Here is a 12,236-nt window from a genome sequence, read left to right as displayed (position 1 = left end):
CATACTGTAGGCAAATGAAGGTAGAGGGACAACGATATAGACGCAACGTGAAGAAACATGAGACAAAATTCATGTGATATGAGCGAGTGGAATTAATACAATGTCATATTCTCCCAAGAGAGAAATTTTGTGATAACATCTTTATTTATATTGTGAACATATACAAGTACGGTAATTCGAATTTTTGGTCGTGGGAAATGTCAACCTTTCAATTCCTTCATAAAGATGCGCTTTTGGGAATTTCATGACAGCACCATTATGCGGCTAGTGAGAGAATTAAAATATATTAAAATGATGACATCCTCCGCCACCAAAATTTCGACGAGTTGCCGAACCTATGTATACATACTTATACTGTATAAGATTGTGATGATATTTCTATCCTGCATTGCAGGTCTTATACTGTGAATATAAACTTACTCCTTTTAATTCTATCAAAAAATGTCAGCAATGGTAAGTTTTAAATATAAAAGTGATTTAATACTTTGTTTTATTTATTTATTTTATATATTTTACGTAATAAATATACGTTGTATGTAATTGAACATATCTTTAAAAAGAATTTTGTCATCTCCTCCTTGCTCAATACTTCATCAATACCTAGGTTATGAAAGTGATATGTTGTCAATAAGTATGATTCACTTTTTTAATCGTAAAATTTACTTTTTTCATAGAGGATGAAAGCAGTAAGGTGTCCTACTGATGAACTTAGTATTACAAATTGTGCTATAATCAATCCAGATGACTTCCCAGATGATGTCAGGTAAAGGTATCTTATTAATTTATTGATTTGTTACCTATAATAAGATTTAAGGTTTAAGTGTCTATGTATACATACATGAATACATATACAGATTTTGATAAGATTTTAAACCAATTAAATTGAAATGTAATTTAATTTATCTTTTTATTTGTAATTGTTATATATAAGATATTGAGTACATATTGATAGATAATTAAAAATTTCAAATTTGTATAAAATAAACAATTTAATTTAATATTACGATGATAAGATGAAAGAATAATACAATTAAATTTAATTTGTAATTTAGAATTTCAGAGATAAGTTTATTATGATTGTATTTTTTAGGCATATTGAAGTTACTACCGCACCAAATCACCATTTTGTATTTACTGTAAAACGACATCATGAAGTACCTAGGGGAACTGTTGGATTTAGTTTACCTCAGAGAAAATGGGCCACTCTTTCCCTTAATCAGGAAATTGAAGTGCGACCGTATCATTTTAATCCTACTTCAAGTACAGAATGTTTATGTACTATTGTCTTGGAAGCAGACTTTTTACAAAAAAAATCGTATGTACATTAGATGAAAAGTTTAAAAAAAATGGCACCTGTAAGAAAATTTATGATACAATTTATTTTAGGACTACTTTGGAACCATATAACACTGATGAAATGGCTAAAGATTTTTTATTACAATTTTCGGGGCAGGCATTCACCGTGGGTCAACAGCTGGTGTTTCAGTTCAAGGATAAAAAAATGCTCGGCCTTGTAGTTAAAAGTTTGGAAGCTGCTGATTTATCTGCTATAAGTTCTGGACAAAATACAGTACCTAAAAAGACTCAAATGGGACGTTGTTTGGGTGATACCGTTATACAGTTTGAAAAAGCAGAAAATTCAAGCTTAAACCTTGTTGGTAAAGCAAAAGGGAAAGTCGTTCGCCAATCAATTATCAATCCAGATTGGGACTTCCAAAAAATGGGAATTGGTGGTCTAGATAAAGAATTCAGTGCTATTTTTCGGAGAGCATTTGCGTCACGAGTTTTTCCACCAGAAATTGTTACTCAATTGGGTTGTAAACATGTGAAAGGAATTTTACTTTATGGCCCACCAGGTACAGGTAAAACGTTAATGGCACGGCAAATAGGGACTATGTTAAATGCTAGAGAACCTAAAATCGTCAATGGCCCTCAGATTTTGGATAAATATGTTGGAGAAAGTGAAGCTAATATTAGACGATTATTTGCTGATGCTGAAGACGAGGAGAAGAGGGTATGAAGATATTTTCAACCTTCTTTAGGTGTTTTATACAAGTTATTACTAGTATACTAATAAATAAATATTCATTTTTAGCTTGGACCAAATAGTGGATTACATATAATTATTTTTGACGAAATTGATGCTATTTGTAAATCTCGAGGTAGTGTTGCCGGAAATACAGGGGTTCACGATACTGTTGTAAATCAGCTGCTCGCAAAAATAGATGGTGTAGAGCAGCTAAATAATATTCTCGTTATTGGTATGACTAACAGAAGAGATATGATTGATGAAGCTTTATTACGACCTGGTAGATTAGAGGTATTCTTCTTAGTATCAGATATGTTTAAAAATAATGTTCCAAAGATCATTTACTTAATTAAGTAAAATTTGTATACATACAGGTACAAATGGAAATTAGCTTACCTGATGAACATGGAAGATTTCAGATACTTAATATTCACACATCTAGAATGAGAGATTATAAGAAGATATCACCAGATGTTGATTTAAAAGAATTAGCCACATTAACTAAAAATTTCAGTGGTGCAGAATTAGAAGGTCTAGTTAGAGCTGCACAAAGTACTGCTATGAATAGATTAATCAAAGCTTCTAGTAAGGTAGAAGTAGATCCTGCTGCAATGGAAAAACTTATGGTTTCCAGGGCAGATTTTCTTCATGCTTTGGAAAATGATGTTAAACCCGTAAGTAATTTTTTATAAAATTCAAATGTTATTAATAGGAAGCTATAACTTTTATTTATATTTTATTATATATTTTTTATTAATATTTGCATCATTGTCTAATACACTTTATGTTATAGGCATTTGGTACAAGTGCAGAAGCATTAGATCATCTTCTTATACGTGGAATTATTAATTGGGGCAAACCAGTGGCAGAAATTTTGTCTGATGGCAATTTATACATTCAAGAGGCACGCTCTACAGAAGGTTCTGGTCTAGTATCAGTTTTGTTAGAAGGACCGCCGAATAGTGGAAAAACAGCACTTGCTGCTCAGATAGCTAAAAATTCTGATTTCCCATTTGTCAAAGTATGTACACCAGAAGATATGGTTGGTTTTACAGAATCTGCAAAATGTCTTTCAATTCGAAAGGTAAATATAAAATGAATATTTTCTAATTATAATATATTTAATAATATTTGGTATATATACATGTTTTTTTTAGATATTTGACGATGCATATCGTTCACAACTTAGTTGCATTTTAGTTGATAATATCGAGCGTCTGTTAGATTATGGCTCCATTGGACCACGATATTCTAATTTGACTTTACAAGCGCTGTTAGTTTTACTGAAGAAACAACCACCGCGTGGTCGCAAATTATTAATACTTTGTACTACAAGTCGTAGGTAAAATACTTAATGTTAATATAATGATACTTAAAGATAATAATATAATATATATTTTTATTAATATAATTACCATACCCTTTCTAGACAAGTTTTAGACGATATGGAAATGTTGTCAGCATTTAGTACAACTCTTCATGTACCTAATTTATCTACTCCTGACCATCTCTTAAGTGTTTTAGAAGAAGTGGAACTATTTAGTAAAGATGAAATAGTATCTTTACATGCCAAACTTTTGGGAAAACGGTATGTCTTTATATTAAAAAATTATCAATATCGAAAGTATGATTTGTATATTTTTCTTTCAGAGTTTTTATTGGTATAAAGAAGTTGCTATGCTTAGTAGACATGGCACGTCAAGTGGAACCAAATTATAGAGTTTCAAAATTTTTATCAAAATTAGAAGAGGAAGGTGGATTGGAGTAATAAGTATATAAACCTGTAATTATTTGTGTAGAAATGAATTAGATGTGATTTACGGAATAATATATAATACGTACGTAACAAAGAAATTTGCATTTACATACATATGAAATCTATACCAATCAAAAAGGTTAGGTACAATTGTGTGAGGTATATATATCATAGGAATACCTAAGTAAAGCATTTTAATTATTTATAAATGTTATGCATATGCTTTTTGTAAAAATGATGTTTTCTACTTTTTTTTTTAAATGATTCTGTGAAACATACAGTATTCATAATTTTCAATTGTATTTTTTATAACTACTTGATAACAATTTGCTTTAAAGTTTCAAAATAATTCCACTAATTTAAAAACATGTAAAATACACAATGTAAAAAGATGCAAATATAATAGAAAAGAAAATGAAAAATGAAAATTTTCGTTAAGTGATAATACAATTAAATATGTGCAATAGATTATTACATAAATTTTTAATTTTTAATTTCTTGTGAAAACTAAAAGTTTATTTTACATTTAACATAATATAGTATATAGTATCATTCACATATAATTTTATTATATGTGAAATGTGCACTATGTGTTGTATCTGTGAAGAATTGAAATTTACATGTATCTTTGCAAAAGATAAAGAGAAATGCTTCCTTTAGTTTTAATTTGTTATTATAGTCTACCATAAAATCAGTTTACTCTATATTAGTAACATGTTTTCTAACAATGTCATAGCAATAAACATAATTGTTTATCTATTATCAACAAAATTTGTTAAATGTATTATAAAAATATATTTGTATGCCTTCACTTGTATGAAATGTATATCCATACAACAATCTGCTATGTATTTATTATTACTTTACAGTTTGCTGTAATTCTAGTTTGTAAATGTATGTATGTATGTATGTGCGTTAGTATTGATGTTTGTAGCATCTACAGTTAATGCCTCTTAGAGATAAAACCATTCCAAGAAATATTTACTTTTTTTTGCAATTGATAAGAAATATATGAAAAGATAAATATTTTCTATTAATTAAAGTTGAAAATTAATTTGATTTTAAATAAATTAACATTTAATTCTAAAATTATCGTGCATGTTATAAATAAGTAATTTATTTTGTGTAAGTTATTTAAATAATTTGTTTCATGTTACTTTCTCTATGTAGTGAAAATGTATTGAATAATTTCATTTAATTTGACATATGTATTTATATATAGTTAAATTGTCTACAAGAAAATCTGTATATCAATATTAAATATGTTGTTATGCTTGATAAATATGTAATGTGAATCATATCTGTGTTAATATATTGCAATAATAAATTTATTACATATGTAGTATGTGTAAAAGTAAAATAAAATTTGATCGAGTATAGTGATTAAAAATGTTATTATCTATCTACATTTTACCTAATTAGTAATTTATACATAAAAAATAAAACAATAATAATCATAATGTCGCTCACTTGATATATCTCTTATTTTGTTTCGATAGTTTGTATACAAATGTGATTATATTACAATTAAAAATTACAAACTATGTAATTACATTAGTGTATATAATTGTGCAATAATTTTTAATTTTTATACTGATCGGTTTTTAAATATGCATACAGTATGTTATAATAATACAGCTTAAATTTTTCATGTAATTCTTCATTGCATGGGGCCTGTATCGCGTTATATTTATTATCTTATTTACAAATTTTACTTCATTTGTGTTAATAATTAAAATCATGGTGATATCTACTATATAATTCAAATTATTTACGTTAGAAATATTAAAAATTATATTAAAAGTCAATAGTAACAAATTATATTTGTTATAAAAACTATTTTATTCAAATTATTATAGCATGATAATTAAACATGTTAAAAGATCACTCTATTAATTTTAATAGTTCTTTTTAACCTTTTACTTACAACTTTATATTAATAGTTGAAGAAAAAAGAAATTTACAATTGAAAAAAATATTGGGGGACATTATATACTACTGATATATAAAAATAGTACACATATATTTTTGTGTATATGTCCTCTTTTTGTTAAATTTACTACCAGTTTTATTAATTTTATTTTGCATATTACTAAATTTGAAAAATATAAGTAAAATAATAAATATTCAATCAAAGATAATTAACAAAGCAATATCTAAACTTGATGTCATCAATATTCCCTATTTCCCCATAAAGTTATTATACACTTCTTATCTAATACCTCAAATTCTTTAAAGTAACATATACAATAAATTTTACAGTAAACAGTTTTTAACCAGAAAAGCAAGATTTGATTATCACATAAACTTGATATGAATTCTTACTTCTTAATTATTATTTCGTTCATTCTTTATGTAACTAAAAATAATTATAATTCTTTGTTGTTTATAATATGTACAATCATAAAAAGTATAACTATTTTCCATGTGCTTTCAGTGCTTGGCAGTATTTAGGCACCTTAATTCCATCAAGGAAAGAGAGAAAGAGAATAATTTATGATTTTATTTTTGTATAAATTGCGCAGGCGAAATAAGCATATTTAAAATAACATCGATATCGATATCGTTGATCTTCGCTTATTCTAAAAAGAATATTTCTTATTCCTGCAATAAAATTGTTAATATTTCTTTCTTGAAATAAATAATTCTATTGTGGAAGCGTATTAGATATATAATATATCTAAACGTCGAAATGGTTGTATATCTTTTAACTGTTACATTCACAATTCGTACTTGAAATATATGTATGTAATGTATTCCTGTACAAAGATTTTATACACGCCAAATTTATCACACCCCATTGGCAATACTTGGTGTAATATTAAAGCATGAATATGGAATATTTAGTACAAAATTTAAAAGTAGACATATAAATCAACAATGTTGTATTTATCCTTAATGATACTCAAGTACGCTTTAATAATATCTATTATAAGTATGTGTGAAACAATCCTCAATATTCTTGTATTATAGAAGAATCGATGTTTTATATTAAGTCATGTTACAAGAATTGCGTTAAGTGTTTATAAGTCATCTCACGATGATAATACTATAATATATATGCAGTCTACAAACACAGATCATATTTTCTAAATAACAATTATATATAAAATATTTTTAACATGTACATATATTGGAGGAAAGTTTCAATGTCGATTTAAAACAATATTTGTGACATATGTTTGATATTAGTCAGCACCAAACATTCTCTTTATATGCTCGAATAACCTTATCCCCCATTATAACATCGGTCATAAAGTTTTTATATTACAAATAGTTTGTTGATGCATTATATAAATAAACTTGTTTAATAAACAAAAGTTTCTGCTTTCCACTGAAAAGATAAAAACGAGTACAAACTCTTACAATGTCAAAGTTAGTAAAAAAACTCACACATATTTCGTTCAGAGTAACACGCATTTTTTAATTTATAAAATGTGAGAGTAATAGAACAATAGCAAAATGATTGTGAAAAGGATACTAAAAATAATTTTATAATTTTCTCTGTGTTGCCTTTTAAATTTTTTTATCGCCTAAGTTAATAAAAAAAAAAAAAAAAAAAAAAAAAAAAAAAAAAAAAAAAAAAATTATACAAAAAAGACGTTTAACAACAGATATCCTTAATAATTGTAACTTCATTATGGCACATGAAAGAAAATCACTTTATTTGGATGTCGAGTTATTAACCTCATAATTAATAGATCATAATGAATTATCTACTATGACTATTTAATATTAATATCACAAATGTTTACATTTTCAATGTTTTTGAATTAGTTCAAATTTTATACTCAATTCGAGCTGTAGCTGGGTCGTTATTCTAGCACGGTTCAGCATTTATTAAATTTTCAGTCATCTCCATTGCAGAGAAACTTTGTATCTGACATAGTCAGGAAAATATATAATAAAAGATAAGCATGGCAATGAGTCAAATCACGATGGCTTACAAGACGGAAATTTCTTAACATTAATACACGAAATTGGTTTGCGCCATCTCCGTTTACTTTGATGTGAATTTGGTTTGCTGTTGTGACTATTCCAAGTAGTTTTTTGGTCTTCACTAATTTTGTCCATCTCTTGAAGCCGTTTTTCTTCTGGACAAAAAAAAGACAAACTTGTTTAGTAGTTGCTTATAAATTTATATTATGAGGGTTAATTTTATTTTTTTTTTTAATGTATATAATATAATAACTATAGTTAATCGTGCAATATACAAAACAAGTCATCATTGCAATAGTTATAATATTACTACACACAGTTTAAAATATGCATGACACATTGCAAAAGCTAATACATAGAACTATTCGAAAACATTGTTGAGTTAAAGATTTCAATTCCATAATTAATTTATATATAACTTTAGATGTTACAAAAGGCATAGGGGCAAAACAGGGTATACACTATATAGAGAGTACCCGTTTTTGTCAGCTCGCAACATCATAGGTAGATATAAGCGTGTCATTGTTACAGAATGGTGCATGTCTTTGATAAGAATACTAGTAGTCGATTTGAAAAAGATTGTTCAGTATTCCGTTTAGAATCTGAAAAGCAAAAGCTGTATTTTATTCAAGTGTTTATGTACTTTTATTATAGTTATAATTTGTATAAATATATATTGTCTTTAATGATATTTGTTTTCTAATAATGTATATAAAAAAGATAGACAAGTTTTTGACCAACTTTTAATAACAATTCCTTTTGTCTTCAATCTAAAATAATCTATACAAATTATGCAAGACATATCTTAATTTATAAATAAATATGTACAAATACTATGCTAATTCTGTTAAAATACAGTTATAGAACGTTTGTATTAGGTAAAATTATTAATTCAATTATAAAATAATATAATTAACAAATCGTTGCATAAATGCTACTTATGAACTATAATGTATTATACCACAAATGTACTAACATCTAATTTGTATATTTCTTATTGGTGTCTTTATACATGCAGGTTTCATCTTACCTTTCTGTTAGTTGTGAGAATACAAATTAATATCAAATATTATCGCAACAAAAATTTAAGCTTTAATACATAAATACAATAACACACAGCACAATGCAAAAAATCTAACTAAAAAGAGAAAAAGAATAGAAATACATACCGTTTAGCTGATGTTCGGTATAATACGTAGGATTGTCGTCACCTCCGTAATGATACTCCATCAGGTACGGTAGTACGGTCATGCTGTGCCATTTATGTCCTTTAAGAGGAGGTATAGGCACTTCTTCTTGCGTTTTAGGATGCCTGCATATAGTCCATGGGTGTTTTTTAACTTGTTGCAAAGTAAATCTTTTATCTGCGTCTTTTTGCAGCATTCCTTGTATAAGAGATTTTAGTGGCTCTTCTACTTCTTCAGGTATAGTATATTCACCTTTTCCTATATTTTCATATAATTTATAAATATTATCGCCTTGAAAAGGATATTGACCTGTAGTTATATTGTACCTATAAAATATTTATAATCTTATTAAAAAGTGTTTGCTAAATCCCCTTATATTATATTTTATGAAAAATAGAATTCGATTTGTAAATATAATTTATTTTAACACAACAGGTAAATAAATATAACTTATAGTAAAGTATACTTACAATGTAACTCCACTGCTCCATATATCTACTTTAAAACCAGAAAATGTTTCACAGCCATTTGCAATTTCAGGAGGCTGAAATGCTGGTGATCCTTGTCCCATTTTACATGTATCATCTTCAGAAAACATATCTAATGCCTAATAAAAACATAAAAAATTGTACAATCTCATTTTTTAATTTATGATCTATTCTATTAATACAAACTTTAACTTTATTAATTTGGAACACTTGAATTTAAATATTACATTAGTATAATAAAAAAAAATAAGTTAAATATATACCTCTGCAACTCCAAAATCACTAATCTTCAATGTGCCATCTAATGCTAATAATAAATTCCCTGGTTTTATATCTTTATGTACTATCCCTTTGCTGTAGAGGTATTCTAAACCATCCAGTAACTGACAGAAATAGTCATGTGCTTGCCAAATTGGAAGCTTCTTAAGAGGTGTGCTTCCCAATATATCCTGCAAAAAATCTAATAAATAGAAATCTAATTGTTGTTAATTCCATGCAGGTTTTTATTATACATAAAATTTACATAAAATAACAGATTTTAAAGTGAAAAAATACTATTATACTAAATTACAAAAATTATATCATATGAAGTTAATTAGATGAAAATATTAATTTTGTTATATATACTGTCTATTGATACTTATTACATTAAAAAATAAATTCTAAAACTATATCTTTTACTCTTATACTGAGTATATAAGATAAATCAGTTTTAAATATTGTTATAATATATAGTAAAAAATTTTTCAAATGTTTACAAAAGCATTACAATCATTTAAAAATGTTGAATTAATTATCACACAGATTGCACTAAAACTTTAAACAGGATCAAATATTAATTTATAGAGGCATATGTGTATAACACATTCTAAAATAAACCATGTAAGGCTTTTGAACTTTACCTGTAATCCACATACACAAAATTCCATAACTAGGTACATCTTCTCCTTTTCATCATTATATAAAACATCTACAAGGTTAATTACATTCTTATGTTTTAATATCCTTAATAGTCTTATTTCCCTGTTAATGAATGTGAATAAATAATATTTAGAATTCTAGAAAGTAATCATATATATGCTTAAAAGATATATATTACTTTTATGTATCAATGTAGCCTTCTTTTCTAAGGTATTGTATAAATTATAAATTGTCAGTAAATATTTATGATTTCTAACATTGTGCTTTTTAAATGAACTACATTAAGAATAATAATACACACATAAATTTTAATTTTATTGTATGTACTAAAATAATTGTTATAAGTTTTATAATGTTATGTAATATTACATTAAACTTTTAATGACTCTAATAATGTAAATATTTACATTACGTGTATTATTCTATTTTGTACATTCACTCTTGTTGGATTAATATGAATATCATAAGAGTAAATATTTCTCTTTCTTCGTGTTTTGTACAAATAATAAAAAATAAGATTTAATATAACAGAAATCATGTGGTATCATATCTACAAAATTCAACAGATTGGCTGCATAGTATTAGCAATTAAAAATTGTTTTAATCGATTTTATTTGATGAATAAATAAGATATAAAGGAAATATTAAAATTTGTTAATCGTACCGTTGAACGTTAAGCTCTCCATTTGGGATTCTACGAAGTTTCTTCCTTTTCAAGATTTTCACGGCTCTTCGACAAAGTGTCTCTGAGTCCAACACTTCTTTCACCTTTCCGTAACTACCTTCACCAAGAACATCACCCATAACATATTTACCGATAAATTTACATTTTTTCTTTTTTTCTTCGTATATAATCTGATCTGAATCCACCCTATGGAAGAACATGTTGATCTCATCCAAATCATAGTTCGGATCATCATTGATCCACGTGACTGGCTCGATATCCCGAAATATTTCATTGTTAATTTCTTCTTCGTCTGGGTCACATATTGTGATCCTATTGTCCATTTTTCACAATGCTAATTGGACTAAAGTTACTGAAAACCACGCAACTTTAACCTAAAACACGACCGGCACCACCATTGTTGTGAATTACAGCTGTGTGTTCCACCACGGTTTGTGATAATAAAGGACACGATCGTCATCCCAGTTTCGGAACAGCATGTACTTACATACTAACAATACTAGCGCTTAAATTCGAAATATTACTCTCGTATCTGAAAATATACAGTGGTTACAAGAAATATTAACACATGTTCTTATTTTCCAATGAAGCGTTTTTTAATCGAGTTCTACATCTTATTTTCATAGTATTAAATTTTTGTAACCATATGAAAATATGTACTATTAAATGGTACGAAATTTTATATACTTGGATTAAATTAATTAGTGTGTAGGTACTATAATCAGGTACTAAATACTGGGGTATATCAATACTTTTTGTAACCTCTGTACAAGTATGTATATTGAATGGTATTATATTTTGTGTTTATACAAATTTTCTTTCTGTTTGTCTACACAGGTATTCTATTCTTTCACTTTAACATATTGACTACCATGCGAATTTTAAATATATATTTTGTCTTGGGAGTCGTAATAGATTTAAATACATATGTATTTAATTATATATATATATAGTTTTTGCAAAATATTTTTAGTATATCTACGCACTTTTGTCTAACATCTAAGTCATTCATATTGTTAAATATTTCTTACTCCATGAAATTTATCTTACTTTAATCATCCCAAAAAATTTAGCAATGTGAGTTATTGATGACACACTATAGCTGTCAACGTATCAGAGCAAAAGTATTGAAAGATACAAAAAAATTTTAATTTAATGTTAGCAACTTAGACTAGTAAAAAGAAATGTATTGCATAAAGATATATATATATTTGTATGTCAGATGTTATAT

At 26.7% G+C, this 12,236-nt stretch overlaps 2 protein-coding genes across 3 annotated transcripts; one reads left to right on the top strand and one right to left on the bottom strand.

Moving 5' to 3' along the window:
• The first annotated feature begins 285 nt into the window (after window positions 1–285).
• Window positions 286–4,839, top strand: LOC132913012 (vesicle-fusing ATPase 1-like). Its single transcript, XM_060970891.1, has 10 exons — window positions 286–453; window positions 675–763; window positions 1,091–1,315; window positions 1,387–2,014; window positions 2,096–2,320; window positions 2,404–2,703; window positions 2,823–3,113; window positions 3,187–3,371; window positions 3,459–3,617; window positions 3,680–4,839. Exons 1-10 carry the CDS (start codon window positions 442–444, stop codon window positions 3,795–3,797), a joined length of 2,232 nt encoding a protein of 743 aa, XP_060826874.1. The 5' UTR covers window positions 286–441; the 3' UTR covers window positions 3,798–4,839.
• A 969-nt stretch (window positions 4,840–5,808) lies between these two features.
• Window positions 5,809–12,126, bottom strand: LOC132913309 (serine/threonine-protein kinase STK11-like). Of its 2 annotated transcripts, none has more exons than XM_060971564.1 (6): window positions 10,985–12,126; window positions 10,302–10,422; window positions 9,663–9,848; window positions 9,382–9,518; window positions 8,894–9,237; window positions 5,809–7,879 (listed from the first exon to the last, which is right to left on the bottom strand). In XM_060971564.1, the coding sequence occupies exons 1-6, from the start codon at window positions 11,326–11,328 to the stop codon at window positions 7,719–7,721; spliced, it is 1,293 nt and encodes a 430-aa protein (XP_060827547.1). In that variant the 5' UTR covers window positions 11,329–12,126; the 3' UTR covers window positions 5,809–7,718. The 2 variants fall into 2 exon arrangements, with proteins under 2 accessions (XP_060827547.1, XP_060827554.1); XM_060971571.1 differs by lacking the exon at window positions 5,809–7,879 and adding an exon at window positions 8,201–8,326 and having other exon boundaries at window positions 10,985–12,125.
• Window positions 12,127–12,236: the final 110 nt, after the last annotated feature.

Source organism: Bombus pascuorum, chromosome 1 (genome assembly GCF_905332965.1).
Source record: "Bombus pascuorum chromosome 1, iyBomPasc1.1, whole genome shotgun sequence".
Classification (NCBI taxonomy): domain Eukaryota; kingdom Metazoa; phylum Arthropoda; class Insecta; order Hymenoptera; family Apidae; genus Bombus; species Bombus pascuorum.
The sequence above is the reverse complement of the archived record's forward strand: the minus strand, read 5'-3'. Positions and strand labels throughout refer to the sequence as shown.